The sequence below is a fragment of the Lynx rufus genome, unplaced genomic scaffold (genome assembly GCF_022079265.1).
Source record: "Lynx rufus isolate CCGP_SWC_20201006 ecotype Redwood Valley unplaced genomic scaffold, mLynRuf1.p SCAF_6, whole genome shotgun sequence".
NCBI classification, from domain to species: domain Eukaryota; kingdom Metazoa; phylum Chordata; class Mammalia; order Carnivora; family Felidae; genus Lynx; species Lynx rufus.
The window spans coordinates 92,779,692-92,802,637 of NW_025814878.1; the positions used below are offsets into that span (position 1 = coordinate 92,779,692).

Sequence of the window (22,946 nt, forward strand, 5' to 3'; positions counted from 1 at the left end):
AAGGGGCAGAGAGATGGAGACAGAATCTGAAGCAGGCTCTAGGGCTCTGAGCTGTGAGACATCAGGACTGGAACTCATGAGGAGTGAGATCATGACTTGAGCCGAGGTTGGACTCTCAACCTACTGAGCCACCCAGGTGCCCTGAAGGAAAATTATTTCTTAAATGGGATTAAGGGGTGGGGCTAATTCACATTTTTTGAGTGCCTACTACTAGATGCCCTGAACGCGTAATTATAATATCCACCCAAGGAAGAAGGTATTGTTCTCATTGTACAGACAGAAAAAAAAAAAAAATGCAGGGATATTAAATCCCACCTCAAAATAACACAGCTAGTAAGTGGTGACATCAGGAATTGAAGTTAAGTCTTGTCAGTTTCAAAGTCTGGTTGGTTGTTCTTACATTACCATGTCCTACAAAATGCTGAGATCAAGACATTTGTTAGAACATCAGATACAGGTAGATAATGGGTAAAGAACTCACAATTATTGGGAGGACATTTTGTTTCTCCAGAAGGAAGCTGTATTTAATAAAATTGATAAACTAAAAATAAAAGTTTATTTTCAAGTCAAATATGTTCGGAATACAGATGTAGTGATAAAAACAGTTATGTTTTGGTCATTATTATAATTATGGTAGTCTAACACTATATTGTATAATTTAGGAAGTGTACAAGGTTGTATATGAAATTATGCATCTATGCAATTTCATATGGTAAGCAGATTAAATTTTTAAAAACTTTATTTTTATTACAGGCAAATTGCTAGGTTCTATAAGAAATCACAAATGAATAAGGCATATTTCATACCTCGAAGGAACTTATATATAATGGAAGATTGAAGGTCTCTGATATCTAATAGGAGTACTAAGTATTAGTGGAGTGTAGAGGGAAAGGTAGATTCTAACACAAAATGTGGACAAGACTTATTAATGAGCTGCTTTTTGGATGGGACTTTGAAGAACGAATAGGATTTTGATGAAGAGAGCTAAGGATATGTAAGTCAGTGGTTCAGTATTGAGTAATCATGTATAATAAAATGCAGGGTTTTTATTTAAAGGGAAGAAAGTGGTGCCCCCTGTGTTTGGAGTATAAGATACATGAAAGAAAGAGCTAACAAGGTGTGAACTCAATTTATGGAGACCTGGAAACCATACACAGGGTTTTAGACTTCATTCAGTGGATGACAGGATTCCATCTAAAAGTCTTTAATAGGTGTGCCCTAGTCAAAGCAGCTCACTCTCCTCCTTTTGCTTTCACAAAGAATACTTGCATTTCTTTCCTGGAATTGGCATAGGTCCTGGGAATCCAGAAATGAATAAGATGTGGTATCTTCTCTTGATGAAATTCTAGTGAGAGAGATTAATGGTAGTAGAGGTATGAAGAATGGCTTAGAGAGAGCAGGATTAGAGATGTGTTTGAAAATTATTTAGATAAAGCAAGATATCCATGAACCTAAACAATGGTAATGAGAATGGAAAGGGAGAAGTGAATTTGAGTCAAAAGACATATTTGGTAGAACTTTGCGTCTGGTTATTATTAGAACTGAGGGGAGGGCAAGAGGTAAAGACGCTTGTTGCAGTTTAGAAACTGAAGATATTATTATCTGAGGGAAACTGAAAGGAAGAAAGTTTTGGGGATAGTTCAAGTTCATTTTGCTTACACATTCTCTCAGTCTGATTGTGAAATATCCTGGTAAAATTATACTAGCCAGTATTAGAATTGTAGGTCCCATATGTAGGAATGAGGTCCAGGCTGTTGATGTAGATATGGGAGTTACTCCATCGAAGTAATAATTGTCCTGTAGAAGTGGGTAAGATAATCAAAGGGGAGAATGAAAAAGGTCAATGACAAACCTGTGGAGAATGACCTCATCAAAGGGCAGGTGAGGAAGAGGAGCCTTTGAAGAAACAGAATAAACAAAGGGAGAAAAAGAAACGAAGATGATCAAGATGGTTTGAATCATGGAAGTTGAATGAGGATATCAAGGAAGATGGACTCGTTAAGGGTGCAAAGTTGCAATGAAGTAAATAGGATGAAGAATGGGAGAAGCCATTTGGATTCAGACATAAGGAACTTTTTTGTGACCTGGAAGGAATTGCTTCAGGAAATTGATACATCTACTAATATGTAATGAATATGTAATGGAAAATGGGGATTAATTAATTAGTGGTGTTTAAGGTCCCGCTTGGGTCAAGGTGAATTAGTATATGGTACAGACCGTCTATGTGGTATGGATTTATGGTTGGCAGCGAAGGAATGGGAACAAAGAAAATGAAAGATGGTTAGCATTTTGTTCATGAATGTTCCATACTTTCTTCCTATAGACATTATTTGATGAAGGCTGGCATCAAATTCGTCTCTTAGTAACAGAACAAGATGTAACTCTGTATATCGATGATCAACAGATTGAAAACAAGCCCTTACATCCAGTTTTAGGGATCTTCATCAGCGGGCAAACTCAAATTGGAAAGTATTCTGGGAAAGAAGAAACCGTTCAGGTAGATGAACAATGATTTGCTTTTTGCATTGTATAAAGTGGAGCTCTTGCTGTCCTTTGTGGTAGTATTTATGACATTTAACTGCATTTGACTTAATTATTAATTCCTTTAAGACACTTAAAATGTATTCAGTTTATTGGTGGGATTTTGTATTTGAGTGTGTATTAAAATGCAAAGTTAGACTTAATAGATTTTATAGGAATTCTTAGAAAAATGTTCCCCTGGGTTAAGGGTAGAATTCTACATTCTTAGGAAACATTTATTTCATATTTCCCAGGAGATAACGAATTTGGAAAAGAAAATGTAAGATTGGAGCTGTGAGTAGGGGCTATAAAATTTGTTTGCAGCTGTGAGGATACAATAAGATGAATGCATCTTGGTGTTCTTTCTTCTTAAAACTAATTTTTGATATTTTTGAAATATTTTTGAAGCTGGAGTATCTATCTGGTTTGAGAAGTGTGTGTATAAAAAGATAGCCATTTCTTGAAAAATGCTTTGTTTGAAAAGGTGTGTCTTTCCCACTGTGTTTCTATTAAGGGAAGACTGTCACATCCAAATTATGCACATGGTCTCTCTGTATTAATGTTACGTGTCAAATTGTAGTAAGTGTTTAAATAGAAACAGGTGTTTGGCCTACTCATCACATAACACTCCATGCCATCAACTAAGTGTCTGAAAGGAAAGATGACTTCTTAAGCCGACTCTATTGTAATCAGAAATGTTGCAGAGATTTAGGATAAACACAGAAAGCCTGGGAAAGCTTTTAAGTGTCCTAGGAAATGCTCTCTAGACTAGCTCTTAATACAGAGATAATAATAAAAGCTCCACTGGGTTCCTGAAGGACATCAGAGATTTGTTTTTAGTGCTAGAGTTTTCGTTATGAATTATGTTGCATCACATCTTTAAACTGTATCTTAGGTATTCAGATTTAGTGTTTTTATGTTTTAGCTGAGTGCTAAACCTTACATAACAGCTAATGTATTTGGGTTGCTTTTATTAAGCTATTAGCTTGTGCCTCAATTTTAACTTGAGTGGGTTTTGTTCCTAGTTTGATGTCCAGAAGTTGCGAATCTACTGTGACCCAGAACAGAACAGCAGAGAGACGGCATGCGAGATTCCTGGATTTGTGAGTAGGATGGATTGTTTTCCCCCAAGTGTTGCTTCAGTACTTTCAGAGCAATAAACAAATGATAATGTGTGAGCCTTAATTAAATATACAGCGTTAATTTGTTTGTTAATTGTCAGTGCAAATAAAGTTACATTGATTAAAACATATTTCATAATTGAAATAAAATTATAATGTATCTCTGTACACATAGGAATGGAAGAGCACAAGGAAGTATTTTTTACACATCTCAGCATGTGATATTTCCAGTACTCAAGTGAAGCAGGACTGGGCCTGCTCTAGAAAAACATAGGATTCTTTGTCTGAATATCTAGAGTGTAAATACATTTCTATATTTCATTAAATGTGTGGACAGAATACCCCACACAGCAAAATTCTGAAGAATAGGAAGTGATTGATTTTCCTGTGCATCAGCACATTTTCTCAAACCATAAGTAATATATAGGTTTCTTTTTGTTGTTGTTACCTAAGTAAGATTTTCTTGTTTCTAGGTTATAAGCCACTTTCTATTTATGTAGCTATATTCATTAATGTGTTAGGAGGAAATAATTATAAGCTAAAATATTAGTCTGATTATATATGTCTGCTCCTAGTATGTGTGTGTGTAATCAATCCCTCTCTCCTTGGACCTATATGTGTGTGTGTGTGTGTGTGTGTGTGTGTGTGTGTGTGTGTATATATATATATATATATATATATATACATATATACATATATATATGTATTTGTAATGCAAATAAGGCAGAATATTGTAAAAGTTTCCAGTGACATTTGAGCTCATGCTATAGTTCTTTTAGTTTGTAAAGTCATACTGTCATAATCTCCTTTTTTCCTATCAAACTGAATAATCTGCAAATCCACATGTTCTGAAAACTTGAGGATGTGGAGCAGTGCTATGAAGGATCTATAATAAAATCCAACATAGAACCTTTTAGAAATAATTTATTCTTGGTCTTTTAGATAGGTAGTTGTTTAAACACTGTAACTTTTATTTTAGATATTTATAGCTTAGAATATGAATCTCTAATCTCTCCTAAAAGTACTAATAAGTGATTGCATTTGAGAGTCCATCTTATATACTTACTTGTTGATATTTCTTCATCGATGTGATGGCCATTACCATTACCCTCCCACATCATGAAAGCCCAGGATTAAATGGTGGATTCTCAGTCCTCACAGCCACTGTTTTGTGTTTTTATGTCTCTTCCCTTCCTCTGAGGTGTGAGTTCATGAGGCTTGTTTGCCTTTTGCATCTTATTCCCACTTTCTTATCTTCTGATTGAATTTATTATTGTTTGGAAAGATTATTAACCTATTTAAAATCATGTGTTATTCACTGAGAAACAGATTGTTGAGTGAGAAGTTCTCCTAAAGTAAAAGGCATAAAATTTAATGCATGGAATTTGTGACTCTCTCAGATGTGTTTTGGCTTTTTCCTCTGGTTCTTAAATGACTTCCAGAAATTTCGAGGGGGCATATAAATCTCACCGAGGTACTTTTGCTCCTGAGTGGTCATTATACCAAGCTGCTTTGGCATTTTCGTTTACTCCTTTCACTCGTCATTGTTGTTCGTTTCCTTACTTTATCCTACTGTAAATGTTGTCATGACATGTATAAATAGGTACTTTTTTTAAGGATAGTTGCAAGCAAATGTTTTAACTCTTGCCGGTTCCAATACTTCATGTATCTGGAACCTGGACGATGAAATATCTGTAAATTAGGAAGAAAATTTAGAAAAAATTAAAAGCATCTTTTAAAACCCATTTGTTCTTCCTTTTCTTTCAGAATGGTGAGGTAGGCCTGGAAACTATTATTCTCCTTAAGGTAGTATTTGTACTGTGGGACTGTTTAGCTTGCTTCCATCAACTGTGAGTATATTAGACAAATAGAACTCATTTTTTATGTCATTGGAGTGTATTTCGTTTTCATAGCTTTTTGTGATCCAGAATTTCGTATTGGATTGGTCTGAATAAAATTGGAAAGTCAGTGTGAGATACCTTTACCATTTCGCATGCAGGTGCATACACATACCTGTGTACACATGCATATGTATGTGTCTTCCCACATTTGTTGTTTTTTTCCATTTCTGTCTTTGTAGTGCCTCAACGGTCCCAGTGATGTAGGCTCTACTCCAGCTCCCTGTGTTTGTCCTCCGGGAAAACCAGGACTGCAAGGCCCCAAAGTGAGTACTGCCTAACATGCTTTTCTTGTTAAAACCCACAAACAAAAGAGCTGAGCAAATGCGCAAAATTCCTAGGCACCGCTGACCCTTTTTTGAAATTTCTACCTAGTGTCTTAGAACAGTTTAAAACCTGACTTATAGTGATTTTTTTAAAAAAGCATATTCTAATCTATAAGTGCCTTTGAACCTAGAACTGATTCCCCTGGCCCACAGTAAAGTGAGGGAACTTTATTAGTTTGCTGGTTTATCTGGTTCCCTCCCACCACCCTTAAAGACTGCTGCCAGATTCCAAGAACCATACCTCCTTGCAATCTAATAAAAAATGAAGAAAGGGCATTTGTTGAGATGTGTTCCAAATTCTCAGTTTGTCAAAATGATTTTCAGATAGGGGGTGCCTGAGTGGCTCAGTTGGTTAAATGTCCAACCTCAGCTCAGGTCAAGATCTCACGGTTTGTGAGTTCAAGCCCCACGTCAGGCTCTGTGCTGACAGCTCAGAGCCTGGAGCTTGCTTCAGATTCTCTCTCTCTCTCTCTCTCTCTCTCTCTCTCTCTCTCTTTCTCTTTCTCTTTCTTTCTGCCCCTCCCCCACTCACACGTTTTCTCTCTGTGTCTCTCTCAAAAATAAACATTAGAAAACTTTTTTTAAAAAATAAACAGAAATGACTTTCAGATAGAAAAATGAAGTAGAAATATTAAAATTGACTTCAACATTATGTTTGATGTCTAATTCTAAAAAACAGGCATATAGAGATTTATTAATTTTACTTAATTATGTGATAATCACTTTGGGGGAGTAGGTCTATTAGTGATACTCATATATGCACATCTTCCAGTTGCATATATTGAGTTGTGTGTATATATGTTAATTGTGTGTATGTGTATATAAACATTTACATATTTATGTATTATACATTTTTATGTGATTGGAGCTATGATGTGCATACTATTTCTCAACTAGTTACTTTTTATATAACTAAATATTTTGAATATGTTTCTATGCTATTAAATATGAATGATTAAGTGTAAGTGAATACTTACTGTGGCATCACTTAGACCCAGCCTGATACTGAGACGTTAAGTGGTTTGTCTACTCTATGTGAATCTTATTCATTTAATAGTATTTTACAGTATCACTTAAATAAAAATGATGTCTAACTTGGAAGCAGGTATGACTCCCTAGCCAAAAAGAGTGTTTTGTGTATTGATCATTTATTGCCTGAGGTGACCAAGCAATAAATATGAATTATGATGTTCATTTTGATGGAATTTCCTTAAGTGTTTTAGTCACCATCACTGAAAATTTTAGATTTTAAATTGCTCATCTGATTTAATTCTTCCTATCTTTTATGCATGTTTCTCCTGTCCATTTTTATGTGATAGCTCATGACACACTCCAGGTCTAGCATTAAAATCAAGAAACAAATATAATTTAACAAATAAAAGTACACATTCATTATTTTATTTAAAGAAAATCTATTTGGTTTGGAATTTGACTTCAGTATATCATAATCAATTTATTATTATAAAGTATTTTTAAATGGCATTTAGGTAAGTTAATCTAAGTGTTCTTCCTTTTAAAGTTTATTTATTTATTTTGGGGGGGTGAATGAGTGGGGAAGGGCAGAGAGAGAGAATCCCAAGCTGGCTTTGTGCTGTCGGTGCAGAGCCCCACACAGGGCTTATATGTATATGTATATGTATACACATACATATATGCACATATATATACATACATATATGTATGTGTATATACATACATATATACATATATGTGTACATATATACATATACATAGAATACATACATGCATACATATATGTATACATATATACATACATATATATATAAATTCAATTTGAAATATTATACATAAGAATTATTTGATCTGTAAGATATATAATATGGAAATGAGAGTCCCATTATGTCTGATCTCTCAAAGCCCAGAGTGCTTTCCTGACTCCCAGGGAGGTTCTGGCCACCCCTAGGGTATCTTAAGGTTTGTCTTCTTTTGGGGAGACATCAGATGCCTCTGATGCTTTCTGAATCTTTATTAGTGATCTGTTAGGTGTCTTGAAGTGACATCAGTTTTTATTCACATGTGTTTCTACAGAAAAGTTCCAGAGCACCCTTTGTCTTATCTGGTAAAGCCTCTGACATCCAGTGTTTCCAAGTTCCATGTGTTCCTCATGTTCATTTTCTTAGTCATAATCTCACACTATTGCCACCTACTACTTTAAGTGAAATTGCAGTTTTCCACCAATCTTCAAGTTGGCGTGCCTTCTCGATCTGCTTTCCATTTTCTTCAGAAAATCTGGCAGGAGAACAGGAACACACACATACTCTTCCATCCTTTTAGGGCTCTTTCCCCTGGAGGTGGTTCCTAGCCCACATCAGGGACCTGCATGTGAAAAACAGAATTCCTAGCAACACTCTGAGTTGTATTTCCTTTAGAGAATTTCTGGCTTGGGGAATTAATAGGGTTTTAATTAGATCAGCACAACTGGAACTAAAACAGATGAAGTGTTTTTACTTATAGATTGAACTGAAACTTAATGGGCATTTTTGTTAGATGCTCTCTGGAAAGTTTTGTAGATAACCATCAAATAGAGTTACCTGTGAAAAACAGATCTAGTATTCCTGCTAACCAGAAATAGATTTCTGGGAGCTGATAGTTGAGTCCTGAGACTGAAACTGAGGTGAAATTCTTGTGTGGGTAGGTGGGTAAATGCTTATTCTAGGATAAAGAAAGTCATCTGTTTAGAATTCTCTGAGTTTCCAAAAGATAGGACAACCCTATTGGAAAACTAGGTCAAATTGACTGTGGTAGCCTGTACTTAGACTTACCATGGCATTATAACTCTATAAAAAGCATAGAAATATATGTCTGTTACTGGATTGCGAGTTCCTTAAAGAAAAGCTAATTCATTTTGCATTCTTAATGTCAAATATAGGGAGGATCCAATAAACCTGTTGGAATAATTTTTCTACGCAAGCACTTTACATTTAATAAAAACTAAATTCTCCTTTGAAATTCCAGTGTCTAACAGTGCTTAATGATGGTAGTTTTTTAATTTAATGAATTATGAAATCATTGAACAAATAAGATTCACCCCTCTTCCCAGTTGACTTGTGTGGGATGGAATGCCTTTGTTGTGCTGTGGGAGATCCAGGCAATCCCCAATTTACAAACACCCCCTTTCAAAAGACCTTTGTGATTGGCAGGTTCTCTCTCCACTTGAGTAGTCATAGGAACGTTTGTGGGGGCAGACTCCCACATTTGATCTAACCTTGATATTAGAGCTATTAGTTCAGAAGTGGAAAGAAGGCGTTTTGTCCTCTTTTTAGGAAGGAGCAATTTCTTACTAATCCTTTCCTCTGAAATTACTGCCTCCCCCTCTCCAGCTGTATCTGTCTGTATTGACTTCCTTTGTTTCACCCTCATCAGTCCACTGATTAGGGATTTCTTTGAGCTATCAAAGTATCCTCTGTTTAAAATACAAAAGCCTTTGGAAAATTTCAGGGGCCACCGGGCATTCACATTTTTATGTAGATTTCCCCAGACTAAGTGGATTCCTTCTAGCCTGTGAGTGGGTGTTTGAGTTTTGAGGGAGGGAAGAGGTTGGTTTGGGAGGAGGGAATAGGTCGTAGGTCAGGACTCCTGCAAGTCTTCAGGGGAGCATGAAGGCACAAGGATTTTTGAGAAAAGGGCTTGAATACCTGGGATGTGGGCCTAGGTGAAGGGCTCCAAAGACCTTTGTTTCAGATGAGCAACTTAAACTATTAGCTTGCTTCTGCAAGCACAACTGTTTCTTACTTTAATTATTCATATTTACATGACTTGAGAGGCCAGATGCAGAGATGTTTTAGCTTAGTCCATGACATTTCCACTCCTGTCAACAACTCAAAAATCCTGTGGCGCGAGTTCAGTTCAACATAAGTAAGTATTGCTTTTCAGCTGAACACATAGTTTCTAAAATTCAAAATGTGCAAATGTTTCAACTAAATTAGAAGAAACTGGATTGGGAATTTAGTCACAGTTGTACAATAGGCCCTATGTCTCATGTAATGTATTTGGAAATTGTTTTCCATGTTAAGTTTCTTAGCAGTCCCCAGGTCTGGTTCTAATCAGTGTATGCGTTTTAATGTGGGCAGGGACAGTGGTGTTTAGGAGCATGGACTCTGGGCCTGCATTGGCTGAGTTCAAGTGACATCTTCACTACTGCTGTGTGACCTTAATCAAGTGACCTAACCCTCCGGGCCTCAGTTGTCCTATACAGAAAATGGGAATAATGAAATTACTTGTGTCATGGGATTATTAAAAGGATTAAGTAATTTAACATATGTAAATCTCTTACAGCAGTGTGTAGCATATAATTAACGAAGGTTGAGCATCAGCTTTTATTATAGTAATACAATTGAATTTTTATTCTGATTGTTCGTCCCTCCAAAATTAGTGTTTTACTTTATTCTCCCAATTTTATGGAAACAACACCAACCCTTCCTGAGTTTTTGCAAATAAATAGTAGGGCAATAGTCAAAATAACCAGTAAAACCTACCAGAAATAATAGAACCTGAAAAAGAGATTATTTTCCCTCTTGGGGCCCGTTTACCAGTGTTATGGTCCTTACAAAGTCACATTGGATTTATCTTGTGAGTGATTTTTTTTTTGTCTTGAAACCTAGTTTTTATTTATTTAAAATGTTAAGTATGTTTTGTACTTTTATGCAGCATTAAACCACAAATCTCGTTTCTTCTTATCCCAAACCTGTATTTCAGCTTTGTCATAAAAAATAAACCCTCTAAGATCCTTTTAATATCCTAGATTTTGCTGATGATTAATATGCTGCAAATAAAGAGGGTCATTAACAGGAAATTTGACTTAAGTCAATTGGTAGGGTCACGTTGGTGGCTCAGTTGGTTAAGTGTCTGATTTAGGCTCAGGTCATGATCACATAGTTCATGGTTTTGAGCCCCTCCTCTTGCTCTGAGCTGACATTGCGGAGCCTGCTTGGGATTCTCTCTCTCTCCTTCTCTTTCTGCCTCTCCCTTGTTTGTGCTCTCTCTCTCTCAAAAATAAATAAACTTAAAAAAAGTTTAAAATAAATCAACTGGCAAATAGTTCTTGAATCTCTACTTAATAGCATTTTCAACCCCTGCCTCTTCTGCCAAAAAAGGAAGAGTTTGCACAGTTTCAGTTCAAATGATAAATGCAGACTAATCAAGGAAAAACTGAAAGAATTCTACTTAAGAATAAGGAAACAGTTAAGAGCTGCTATCACATTTCAAAAGAAAAAGACATCAAGTAAAAAGGAATAATTGATTCTTTTTTTTTTAAATGTTTTCAAGAGAGAGAGGAGAGCAAGGGACAGGCAGAGGGAGAGAGAGGGAGACACAGAATCCGAAGCAGGCTCCAGGATCTGAGCTGTCAGCACAGAGCCTGATGTGGGACTTGAACTTGGGAACTGTGAGATCATGACCTGAGCCAAAGCTGGACGCTTAACCGACTGAACCACCCAGGCGCCCCTTAAGAATAATTTTTTTTTAGTGTTTATTTTCGGGAGAGAGAGAGAGTGAGAGAACAGGGGAGGAATTATTGATTCTTAAGTGGATAAGGAAGGAAAACTTCTTGCCAAGAGAAAAAAAAAATGGAATGTGTTGAAAGACCTCAGGTCCAATCTGAACATGGATAAAAGATGGCAGGGAGGCCAGAGGTGAAGGTGGATCCTCTCATAATAAGAACAGTAAAACTCAGGGCGGCTGGGTGGCTCAGTCAGTTAAGAGTCGCATTCTTGCTTTCTGCTCAGGGCATGATCTCGTGGTCATGGGATTGATCCCCATGTAGGGCTCCATGCTGAACATGGAGACTGTTTAAGATTATTTCTCTCTCTCCCTCTGCCTCTCTCCCCTACTCATTCTCTTTCTCTCTCTCTAAAATTAAAAAATAAAAATAAAAAAGAGAAAACGCTAACTACCTAGAGAACCAGAGTGTTACTCCTTAATGGAAGTCCTTGGGTTAGAATTATAAATTCTGTCTCTTCAGGAAGACATTACATGTTTCAGCATTATTTTTCTCCCTGGATTTATAGCTACTCTTCCTCTCTTTTAAAAATGACATTTCCATTTTTCTTAGCCTTTCCTTGTGCTATGCCTCGTGGGCAGCTCCTAAGTGAAAAGCCCATCCCTCCTTCATTGGCCACTTAATAGAGTTCACATAGTTCTTTCCATTTTTCCTGTTCCATTTTTCAGGAACAAATCTCCCTAACCAGTAGCCTGAAGTAGTATTTCAGACTAGCAGATCTGGCTCTGTGAAAGTACCCTTAGTACTGGTGTTTAGTTAACTTACAATTATTGGGGTCCTGTGTGAATGATTTCTTAAATAATTAATTATTGAACTGAAATCAGTTGTCTGACCTCTAGGCAGGAGTTTACTGATAGTATATGTTTTTAAGCAAGATGCCCCATGTGGATCTCATGGACTCAGTAATAGATTAATACATTAATTTTGAGGTATTTCTTAGAATTAAATTATACAACTCCCTTATCTCACAAAAAACGTTCCCTTTTTTTATGGGTGGTGACCATCTGAATGCCATTGGGCAACATACTAGAGTTCCATAAAATGTGCCTGGGTGAATTGTCATATTGTAGGGAATAGTGTTCTTTGGACATCCTTGGATTGTGAGGGCAAAGGTCATTTCTTCATTTCTAGGTATTAAATGTGTTAAAGACTGTGGGGGTTGGGCAGATTTATTTGGCTTGGCCATGCTTTCATGTAAATATTCAGATTTAAAAATTTTAACATTATTAAAGAGACGCATTGACTGGAATAAAAGAAATGAGTGTCATACAGCTTTAAACTTGAGTCCCATGTGTAAGATCATAGAGCCTGTGGACTTAAAAAAAAAAATTGTGAATTGAATTATGACATTATAGGTCATTGATATCTGTAGTGTAACATTTAGAATAAAGACTGTAGACTTACAAATGAAAGATGGCTATTATTGAAACCATATTAGCTGTGACACTTAATTTGTTTAGAATTCTAAAAATGTCCTGCCATAAATACTGACATTTTACATTAGTGAAAAGTATCTCACTTGTTATACTTGATATACTCACAGAAATAAATCCTTGAAAATTTTGCATAATAAAAAGCCTTTATTTGGTAAAGTGGGTGTTTAAAATATGGCATTTTTCTAACCCTATTTTGGGACTTATGTTTTGTTTTGTTTTGTTTTGTTTTTTAACATACAGAGAGGTACAAATAATGGAATTGGTTTGAACCTTGAAGGCGTCTGATTGCATCATTATGGTTGGTCATTTTGTACTGAGGATTTTTTTTCCTTTCTAGGGTGAACCTGGACAGCCTGGGAACCCCGGCTACCCTGGACAATCTGGTCAAGATGGTAAGCCTGTGAGTACTGAAAGCTTAGTCATCTCCAGTACTGGGATTATGTCAAAGTAAAAACTGCACTGGGTAAAGTTAAACAGGCAAGGAAGACTTTATTCAAGACTGTTGTAATAGGGAGAGAGATTGATCTCTATTCAGTGAAACAAAGGAAGGGTTCTTGCGTGCTGGCCTGAGCTAGTGAAAAAGTACTGGAGAACTTTAGGTGGGTGATCAATGGGGTGGCAGGAATTGAGTTATCCTGAGTTTGGCAGATGTTTTCCTGTGTGATTAGGGCAACTGTCTTTGGTAATTGGCACTTCTCAAAGTTAGGGTCCTACCCTCCCTCAGAGACTGGAAGATCCGGGTACTTCCCTTTCTTGATGAGTGTATTTCAAAGGGATGGCTCCTAGGTCCTTGAGAAAGACGTTCGTTGCTAGTTGCAAAACTGACAAGAAATTTTGAAAAGGTTTGCCACTCAGAGGGTCAGAGAAAGTGACAAATTTTCTAGAGTATAAATGCTCTAAGAAGAGGGAGATCAGGAGCCTAGGGTCAGGAAGAAGGCTGTCTGAAGTTTAGTTAAGCTGAGGGGAACATTAAGCCTGGTTGGGTCAATAGGATCAGCTTTCCAGTCACTTTTTAGGTGCATTATCCCCAAATTGCATGCATCTTTGTTACATTTAAAAAGTTGTCTAGTGAGTATCGATGCATAGCTAGGTTCAGAAATCTTTTTGTCTTTTTCCTTCATGTCTATGGCAGTTTTCAAGTTGAAGATCTTTTTAAAAGTGATATTTTCCTAAGAACATACGTGCACTGGAATATATTGACTAAAAAAATAGTGTCTTGTAAGTTTCAAGAGAACTGTAGGGAGACTTTTGAATTAAGGAAACATAAAGCAAATCCACTTTAAAGCATTCTAGGCAAATATTTTCAGATAGCTCAGCTGTCAACATGTTTATAACAGCAAATAAACATGAGGAATTTGCTTTTAAATGTTAGATAATTGTCATCCAAAATATCTCTTTATCATGAAACATTAACTTATTGCATGAAATATGGGAAGGTGTGTATTGTGAGTCAGTAATATTTAAGGAATGAAGGAACCACAGCCTGATGTTAGACTATCACTATCCCAACCATCAGGATAGAGGAGCTTGTTAGTTCCTGAGAGAGGTTTGCTGACAAATTCAATACAAAAATATAGCCAACTTTTGAAGAAGTAGTGATGTGCTGGGGTCTCATACGCCAGTTTTGTGTGGGAAAATGGTACACAGGTGAGCCTTTCTGGAGAGAGATTGTTGGAGAAGGGAGTTGGAAGAGGTCACAAAATGGTCACAAAAAGCTGTAGGGAGCTGAGGAGCTGCCGGGTGGCTGGGGTGGTGCTGCTCAACTGACACACTGGGATGCATTCTAAGTGTGATGACAATGCATTTGGGAATTTTGAGATAGGAAGTAACTTGACCTGGCTTATGTTTTAGAAGGATAAATATGAATATTATGTGGAGAGTAGATTATATAGGGCAAGAGTGGAAACAGGAGATGTGTGGGAGGTTATTTCAAGATTCTAAGGGAGAAGTAAGAGTGGCTTGGACGGGTTAATGTGGTGAAAGGGAAGATAAGTGGTCATATTCTGGATTTTTTTTTAATGTAAAGCTGACCAGAATTGCTGTCAAATTAGGTGTGAGGCATGAGAGAAAGAGTCGAGGAAGACTCCGAGGATCTTTGTGTGAACAGCTTACTGAGCTGGACAGTCCTGGGAGAGAATGCCTTGTTTCTCCTAGGATGCCCATGGTGCTTGCTAGGATATTAGAGGAATCTTGAGTTCAGGGATGTGAGTTCAGGGAATGAAAATACACAGTTGGGACTCCTTCGTTTGTAGATTTATCTATATCAAGCCACCAGAGTGGATGCGATCATTTAGAGAGTAATCACAGATTAGAGAAGAGAAGAAGGCAGAGGACTGAGCCTTGGGCTGTCTTTAGAGGAAAAAGGGGAGGAAGATGCAGCCATGGAAACTGGGAAAGAAAGGCCAATGAAGTAGGAGGAGAATCAGCAGGGGGTGGCATCCCCAGAAGCCAGGGGAAAAAAACATTTTGAGAAGGGAGTGCTCAAGTTGGGTCATTGTTACTAAGAAGTTTTGAAAAATGAGCTCTATGCGTAGTCCATTGAATTTGCTAGATGGAGGTATTGGGGCCCTTGATAAATGGGGTTTAGGGAAGGTGGGTATAAAAGCTGGATTGAAATGGGTTCAAGAGAAAGTGTGAAGTAAAATGATGACTGAATATAGATGCTTTTTCTGAGGGGTAGAATGAGGAACAGATGAATGGAGCAGTTGCATGGTTAGGATGTGGGATAAAAGGAGGGTTTTTTTAAAAGATGGGAGAGAGGTGCCTGGGTGGCTTAGTTAGGCCTGCGACTCTTGGTTTCTCCTCAGGTCATAATGTCACAGTTTGTGGGATTCTCCCTCCCTCCCTCTCTCTATGCCCCTCCCCCAACTTATGCACCTGAGTGTTCTCTGTCTCTGTGTCTCTCTCTCAAAATAAAAAAAACTAAGAGATGGGACATGTTGTAACATGTTTTTATGATGATGAAAATGAGGCAGAGGGGGAAAATATCTGTGATTTGGGCGATAATGGATGTTTTCATGAAGAAAACCCTTAGGTAGGTGGGAGGACATTGGTATACAGCATGGGCATTTGAATCTTTCTGTGCCGTTGTAGGCCAAGCTGGTAAGTACAGAAGTAGCTTGGTAGTGATTTGTGGGAAAGAAGGTGAAAAATGTATCATCAGACATTTGAATTGAATGAAACAAATAGGTTCTTAATCTAACATCTCCTCTTTGCCTTTAGCCTCAACTCCTGTAACATGGCAACATTTTCCTTGGAGTTTCTTATATCCCAGCTGTTCTCACTTCATAACTTAAAGTGTCATGTGACTTGGTGGCATTCCTCACTGTGACTCCTGCGTCCCAGTAATGGTGCTGCCTGAGCCCCTGTGTGAACTCTTTCCTAATCACACTGGGTGGTGGGATGCCCTGGAGACCCTTTCCTGGGCCCTACTCTGTCTGGGTACTGGTAGCTGTGGTGCTTTCCCCCTCTGAAGCAGATACACTTGACATGCTGAAATATCATCTGCTGGCACCTCGTAATGACACAGAGCTCCTCTGAGAGCACTACTAAATTATTCAGTAATAATAATTTAGTATAACAATTAATTATAATAATATTAATTAGTTATATAATTATAAATATTAGTTATATAAGTACTTATATTAATATATTAGTAATGTTAGTATATGTAATATATTAATATACATGGATACATATTAATGTATGTTAATATATTGTAATAATTAATATATTACTATATAATTAATATATGTTAATATAAATTCAATAATATAGATAATATATATAAATTATAACTACATATAAGTGTATTAAATTATATTAAATTAGTTATAGAATTAATATTAATTAATTGTGTAATAATAATTTAGTATAAGTTATTCAATATATTGAGGTGAGTGCTGAGCAAGCTTTCACAGGCTATCAGCTCTAGTTTGCTTTTTTTTTTTTCTTATTAAATATTTTGTCAAGAATGAAGTACTGGAAACTAGTTGCAATAAGCCTGATCTAATAATCATGGATATTGCTTTATGACTTTTATCTAAGCTATAATGGATTTATTATGTCATCTCATTGAGTACATGTGTATGTGTTTGTATGTGTATGACTTTATGTATAGTTATAGGGATAGGTACATAGTACCTGATATTAGAGGTTAGATGGTATTAGAGACTATCTGATGTTAGAGAAAAGACAGAATAATGTCCACATCCTAATCTCTAAGACCTGTAAATGTATTGATTAGGAACTCCGGACACATGATTAAATCAAGGATCTTGAGATGCAAAGATTATCCTGTGGAAATTTTTTTTTTTTCAACGTTTATTTATTTTTGGGACAGAGAGAGACAGAGCATGAACGGCCGAGGGGCAGAGAGAGAGGGAGACACAGAATCGGAAACAGGCTCCAGGCTCTGAGCCATCAGCCCAGAGCCCGACGCGGGGCTCGAACCCACGGACTGCGAGATCGTGACCTGGCTGAAGTCGGACGCTTAACCGACTGCGCCACCCAGGCGCCCCATATCCTGTGGAAATTTATCTGAGTGGCCGGTATAATCACAGTGATCTGTATAGGAGGGGGGTGGGGTGTCAGAGTCAGGGGAGGAGATGTCATGACAGAAGCAGAGATCAGGGTGAGGTGTCCATGTCCAAGGAATGTTGGTAGCATCCAGAAGCTGGTAAAGGGAAAGAACACTTTTTCCCCTAGAACCTTTAGAGGGAATGCAGGCCCGCTGACATGATGAGTTTAGCTCCCTAAAGCCATGTTGGGCTTCTGACCTACAGAACTACAAGTGTGTGTTCGTTTAAGCCATTATGTTTGGGATAATTCGTTACAGCAGCAATAAGAAACAGTTTCTCTAATGTTAATCTGTTTACCCAAAGGTACAGCTTTTCCTAAATCTCTCCTTTTCCCTGTAGGAAATCTGTAGGAGATAGGAGTTGGGGCAGGAAGAGAAAGTGAGTCTGGGAGCCAGAACAGCTGAAGGTCATTAGTATGTGTCCAGGGCCAGTGCACAGCGGGAGTGGGAAGGTGTGGGTGGAGTCTCTGGCTGGCGATTGAAGCCATCTGGACCAAGGAAAGTTGGATGGAACAATTCGAAGGGAATTCTGCTTTGTTTGGATTTGGTTCTGTGCAATCCCCTTCAATAAGCAGCTTGAATCTCTTTCACATAACCAGGCCAAGTCAACTAAAGCTTTAAATAGGAATTATTCCATTCTGGAGAAATACTGATTTTCATAAGGAAAATGCCTTCAAACAAAATGAAAGAGCGATTTTCAAATTCTTCCCCTCCTTTCTCGATTTCTATCAGCAGTGTCTGAGCATATTACTATTTTGCTATTCTATCATTATATAGAGAGAAGCAGGGGAAATATTTCTATATCCTGCTAGGTAGTTCAGAGTAGTGCTATTAGTAAAGACATTATACTGTTATGACATTGATTTTTTTTGAAAGAAGGCCTACTATGAAAATATATAGGACTGTTTTATGATTTTGTAGTAGTGTTTGTTTCTGTTTTCTGTCATTATTAAGTACTCTTCATGAACTAAAGTACTTTATGAAACCAAAGCCCTTGCTGGCTGCTGGAGAGATCTGAGGCTGTTTTGCCCTCTGTTTTGCTTTTAAAAATTGCTTTGGTTTCATGGGCCTCAGTTTCTTCATCTGGGAAATGAGAAGATGGTGCCAGATGAGGCCCATGTTCTGTCCAATGTTGATTTTCTAAGATTCCATGAAGGCCATCACATTTACTGAGAGAGAAAGGTAAGCTAGAATAAACTGTCAAAATCTGGAGTTGGTTTTCTGTATTATTGGCTTAAGTGATTCAGGAATATTGATAGCACAGTGCTACCAATAGACAGAAGAATAGATTGGTCAATGAGCCACACTCCATGATGCAGCACCCCTCTTTGTCCCCACCCCCACCCCTTCATTGTACCCCTGTGTCATCTAGAGGTTCCAGAAAGTGGCTAGCTGTCTATGGAGGGTTCAACTTTACAGAAGTAGTCAACACACATGGGGAATTTCAAAGTTACCTGACTTGATCAAACTACAAATACGAGGGATGGGCAGGTTAGTAGGAGATGAATTTGTGTACATAGGAGGGAGAAAGGAGGGGAGATCAAATAGGGTTCTTCAGGCCATTGTGATGACTTTGGCTTTCAGTTGAAGTGAACTGAGAAACCACTGGAGGATTTAAGTAAAGGACTGATGTGATGTAACTTACTTACAAACAAAAGTACTCTAACTTCTGAGTTGAGAATAGATTTTAGGGAGATGAGGACACAAGCAGGATCAGTTAGGAGGCTCTTAAAATAACCCAGGAGTAAGATGATGGCAGCTAGCATCAGGATAGTAAGTAGTGAGGCAAAGAGAACTGCTGACTTTCTGGGGGTATTTTGAAGTTAGAGCTGATGGAATTTGATGATGTACCCTGCCTGAGTTTGAGGGAGAGAAGTCAAAGGAGACTCCAGTGAGATGTGGAAGGATGGGTACGGAAACTAGGGCAAGGGAAATTAAGAGTTTGGTTTAGGATATATTAAATTTTATCAGATGGCCAAGTAGAATTTTTTTAAAGATTATTTTTGGGGTGCCTGGCTGGCTCAGTCATTAAGCATCCAACTCTTGATCTCAGGTCTTGATCTCAGGGTCATGAATTCAAGCGCTGTGTTGGGCTCTGCGCTGGCTGTGAAGCCTACCTGAAGGAAAAAAATGATTAAAAAATTTTTTTTTAAAGTAATCTCTACATCCAGCTAGGGGCTTGAATCCACAACCCTAAGGTCAAGAGTCACATGCTTAACTGATTGATCCAGCCAGCTGCCCCTGTTCAAGTACAAATTTTAAGTGGTAGTTGAATATAGAAGTCTGACAGAGTGATTTTCCTCTTGTCCTTTTCTATAGGAGTGATAGTATGTTTCATGTTGATTAGTAAGAGCTTCCTATACACTAAGAGAATCAGTTCTTTGACATCTATGTTGTAAATGTTGCTTTTAATTATTTATTTGGTTTATAGTTTTGTTTTAATTTTTAGTAATGTAAAATTTTCTCACAATTAAATGTTCTGTTATTTTTTCCAGTGTTTTTTTTTGAACATTACTGTATTCATTTACTGTATTATGATTTTTGAGAATTTTTAATTCTTGATTTCATTTTTGGAATTTATTTTGGCATTTGGGGTGACATGGAGATCCAAAAAGATTTAGCGAACTTGGAGAATGGCTGTTCTAATGTAGTGAAATTCAACCCAAATAAACGTATGGCTCTTACTTGTCTGGGATGTGTTATTTAAATTTAACCGTGGTGAAAAGGGATTTGTAATGGGGTTGCCTGAAAGGCTGATGCAATACTTGGCATTGTTAGTAAATATATAATGTCTATATTAAGAAAGATGACAGTCCTGCTTTTGAAGTGTTAGATTTGGTTTAGGATACTATGGGGAATAGTAGAATTTGGATTTGACTTACAAGAGAGAGATGGGGAGAGAGTGAAAACTCAGAAGAATGTCTGTCAGGGAGAATTGACTGTACCTCAGGTGTAATCCAAACAAGAGGTGCTGTTTTAAAATTAGTCGAGAATGATGGTAGAGAATGGAAGGAAAGGGAAGAAATCTGGCAGTTACGCTTGCAGAGTAAGCGTGACAGGAGGTGAATAATTAGTAGTAGAACAATAAGACCCATGAGACAAGTTTTTATGTTTTCCTCAGACTCTTTTTTTTTTTTTTTTTTTTTTAAATTTTTTTTCAACGTTTTATTTATTTTTGAGACAGAGAGAGAGCATGAACGGGGGAGGGGCAGAGAGAGAGGGAGACACAGAATCGGAAACAGGCTCCAGGCTCCGAGCCATCAGCCCAGAGCCTGACGCGGGGCTCGAACTCACGGACCGCGAGATCGTGACCTGGCTGAAGTCGGACGCTTAACCGACTGCGCCACCCAGGCGCCCCTTCCTCAGACTCTTAACATGGTGCCAGTTGTGGACTCAACAGTTTAAGAGCTGTGGGCAATTTGGGGCTGAGTGCCATGAAGATTAAGGCCTGGAAAATGGGGTACGTGAGGTTACAAGCCAAAGGAATGGCTGTTACTTAGCTTAGAAAAGAGAATTGTAAGAAGAGGCTTACTGAAATGTGTATACGATACACATCTAGAGAAAACTATTTCTACCTGAGCTCTTACTTCACCTCAATTTGGATTCCTTTAGCAAAAAGGTTTATTGTCTCACTGTCTCCCCGTGCTATAAAATACACGCACACGCATGATCAAACCCCTCGTGAGAGTCTTACTGGTAAACTAAAATTTGGACCACTTGCCTCAAATGAACTATCTTCCACTTGGGCAGTTTATCTCCCTTTTGTAAAATAAAATGTGATTTAAAATTTTTCTGTAAAGCTTTCCTAGACAAAGCTTGGTCCACTAGCTAATTCATTTTTCTCGAACACACCCCTTATGTAAATCTCCTGTATGGATCTCTCTATGTTTTCCTCATGGGCCTCTTAAGTACATTACTTATTTTTTTTTTTTATATATTATGGGTAGTATATACAATAATGATGTGTGTGTAGATATTATATAGAAATGTTACTTGTCTGTTTTTTTTAATTTTTTTTTTTTAATGTTTATTTATTTTTGAGACAGAGAGAGACAGAGCATGAACGAGGGAGGGTCAGAGAGAGGGAGACACAGAATTTGAAGCTCCAGGCTCTGAGCTGTCAGCACAGAGCCTGACGCGGGGCTCAAACTCACGGACCGCAAAATCACGCCCTGAGCCGAAGTCGGAGGCTTAACCGACTGAGCCACCCAGGCGCCCCATTACTTGTCTGTTTAAATTCTTGAAGGAATTGATTGATAACACAACTAGCATGTGTGATTTTAAAGATAAATTTGTGCTTATATTTTGTATTGTTTTGATTGTAATCTGTATGAATGCAGGGCTGTTTCTGCCATTATTTTAGAGCCATCAGTAGTAGTGACTGGTTGGGCACCATAAACATTTATATGTTTGTTTTCTTATTCATTCTTTCATTCATCCATTCATATACCTGATATTGATTGGGTATTTACTTTGCTCTTGGCACTGTTATAGTTTGAGGAGATATGTAATGAACAAAAAAGACAAAACCCGCCATTTTGAAGCTCACATTCTGCTAGGGAGGGACAACAATAATGAATATACAATAATAATAATAATAATAATAATAATAATAATAAGTGATATCAGATTTTGGTAATTACTATGGAAAAAATATAGCAGAACAGAAAGAGAATGAGGCTAGTTATTGGTCACTTCTCTTTGAATAGAAAATGTTACTATTAGAAATTTAGGTTAGGAAGTTAAGAACTATTAAAGATGCTATTGGTTACCTTAAAAAGTTGCATATTCTCCTTTTGTTTTTTTAAATGTTTACTTATTTTGAGAGAGAGCAAAAGCACGAGTGAGCAGGGGAGTGGCAGAGAGAGAGGGAGAGACCGAATCCCAAGCAGACTCCACAGTCAGCACCAAGCTCGATTCAGGGCTTGAACTCATGAACTGTGAAATCATGATCTGAGCCAAAGTCAAGAGTCAGACCTTAACCGACTGAGCCATCCAGCAACACTGTACATTTTCCTTTTGAAATAAGCTTAGTATAACTTCAAGTGCAGTCATACTCAGGGAATGAGGCAATTTACCTAAGCTTAATTAAGTTTTGTGAATCTGAGAACCAAGCTGCATCTATAGAGGTTGTCAAAGGTAGGCAGTGTTTTTCTTTTATGTGCTTAGCTCAAGGCAAACTATCATAGGAAAGCAGGTGATGTGTTCCATATTTATCACTCATCCACTCTTACTTAAGGGTGGGAGAATTAGGTATAAATTTCATTTATAGTAAATGTAGTCTGCTTTGAGTAGAAATTTTGTCCCCCAACAAAAGTCTATAGCTTCCCATTGTCAAATGTAAATTTTTTATGTTAGTCCACAAAAATACATTAAAAAAATGTGCTATTATTTGGCAACCAAATAATAGTATTTTACTCCAGATTCCCCCAGTTAGTGATACATTATCTGCCATCCACTGCACAAATCAGAAACCTGGGCATCATACTATAACTTCAGATTCCTGACATCCTGTAGCTCATCATCAGGTTGAATTAAATACACCTGG

At 37.5% G+C, this 22,946-nt stretch overlaps 1 protein-coding gene across 1 annotated transcript in view; it reads left to right on the top strand.

The window, feature by feature from the left end:
* COL21A1 (collagen type XXI alpha 1 chain) overlaps window positions 1-22,946 on the top strand; it is a 174,616-nt gene that overhangs the window by 69,672 nt on the left and 81,998 nt on the right. The window contains exons 6-10 of the mRNA XM_047102772.1: window positions 2,324-2,497; window positions 3,546-3,623; window positions 5,409-5,417; window positions 5,722-5,805; window positions 13,157-13,219. Coding sequence (XP_046958728.1) covers window positions 2,324-2,497; window positions 3,546-3,623; window positions 5,409-5,417; window positions 5,722-5,805; window positions 13,157-13,219 — 408 coding nt within the window. The remainder of the gene's footprint in view (window positions 1-2,323; window positions 2,498-3,545; window positions 3,624-5,408; window positions 5,418-5,721; window positions 5,806-13,156; window positions 13,220-22,946) is intronic.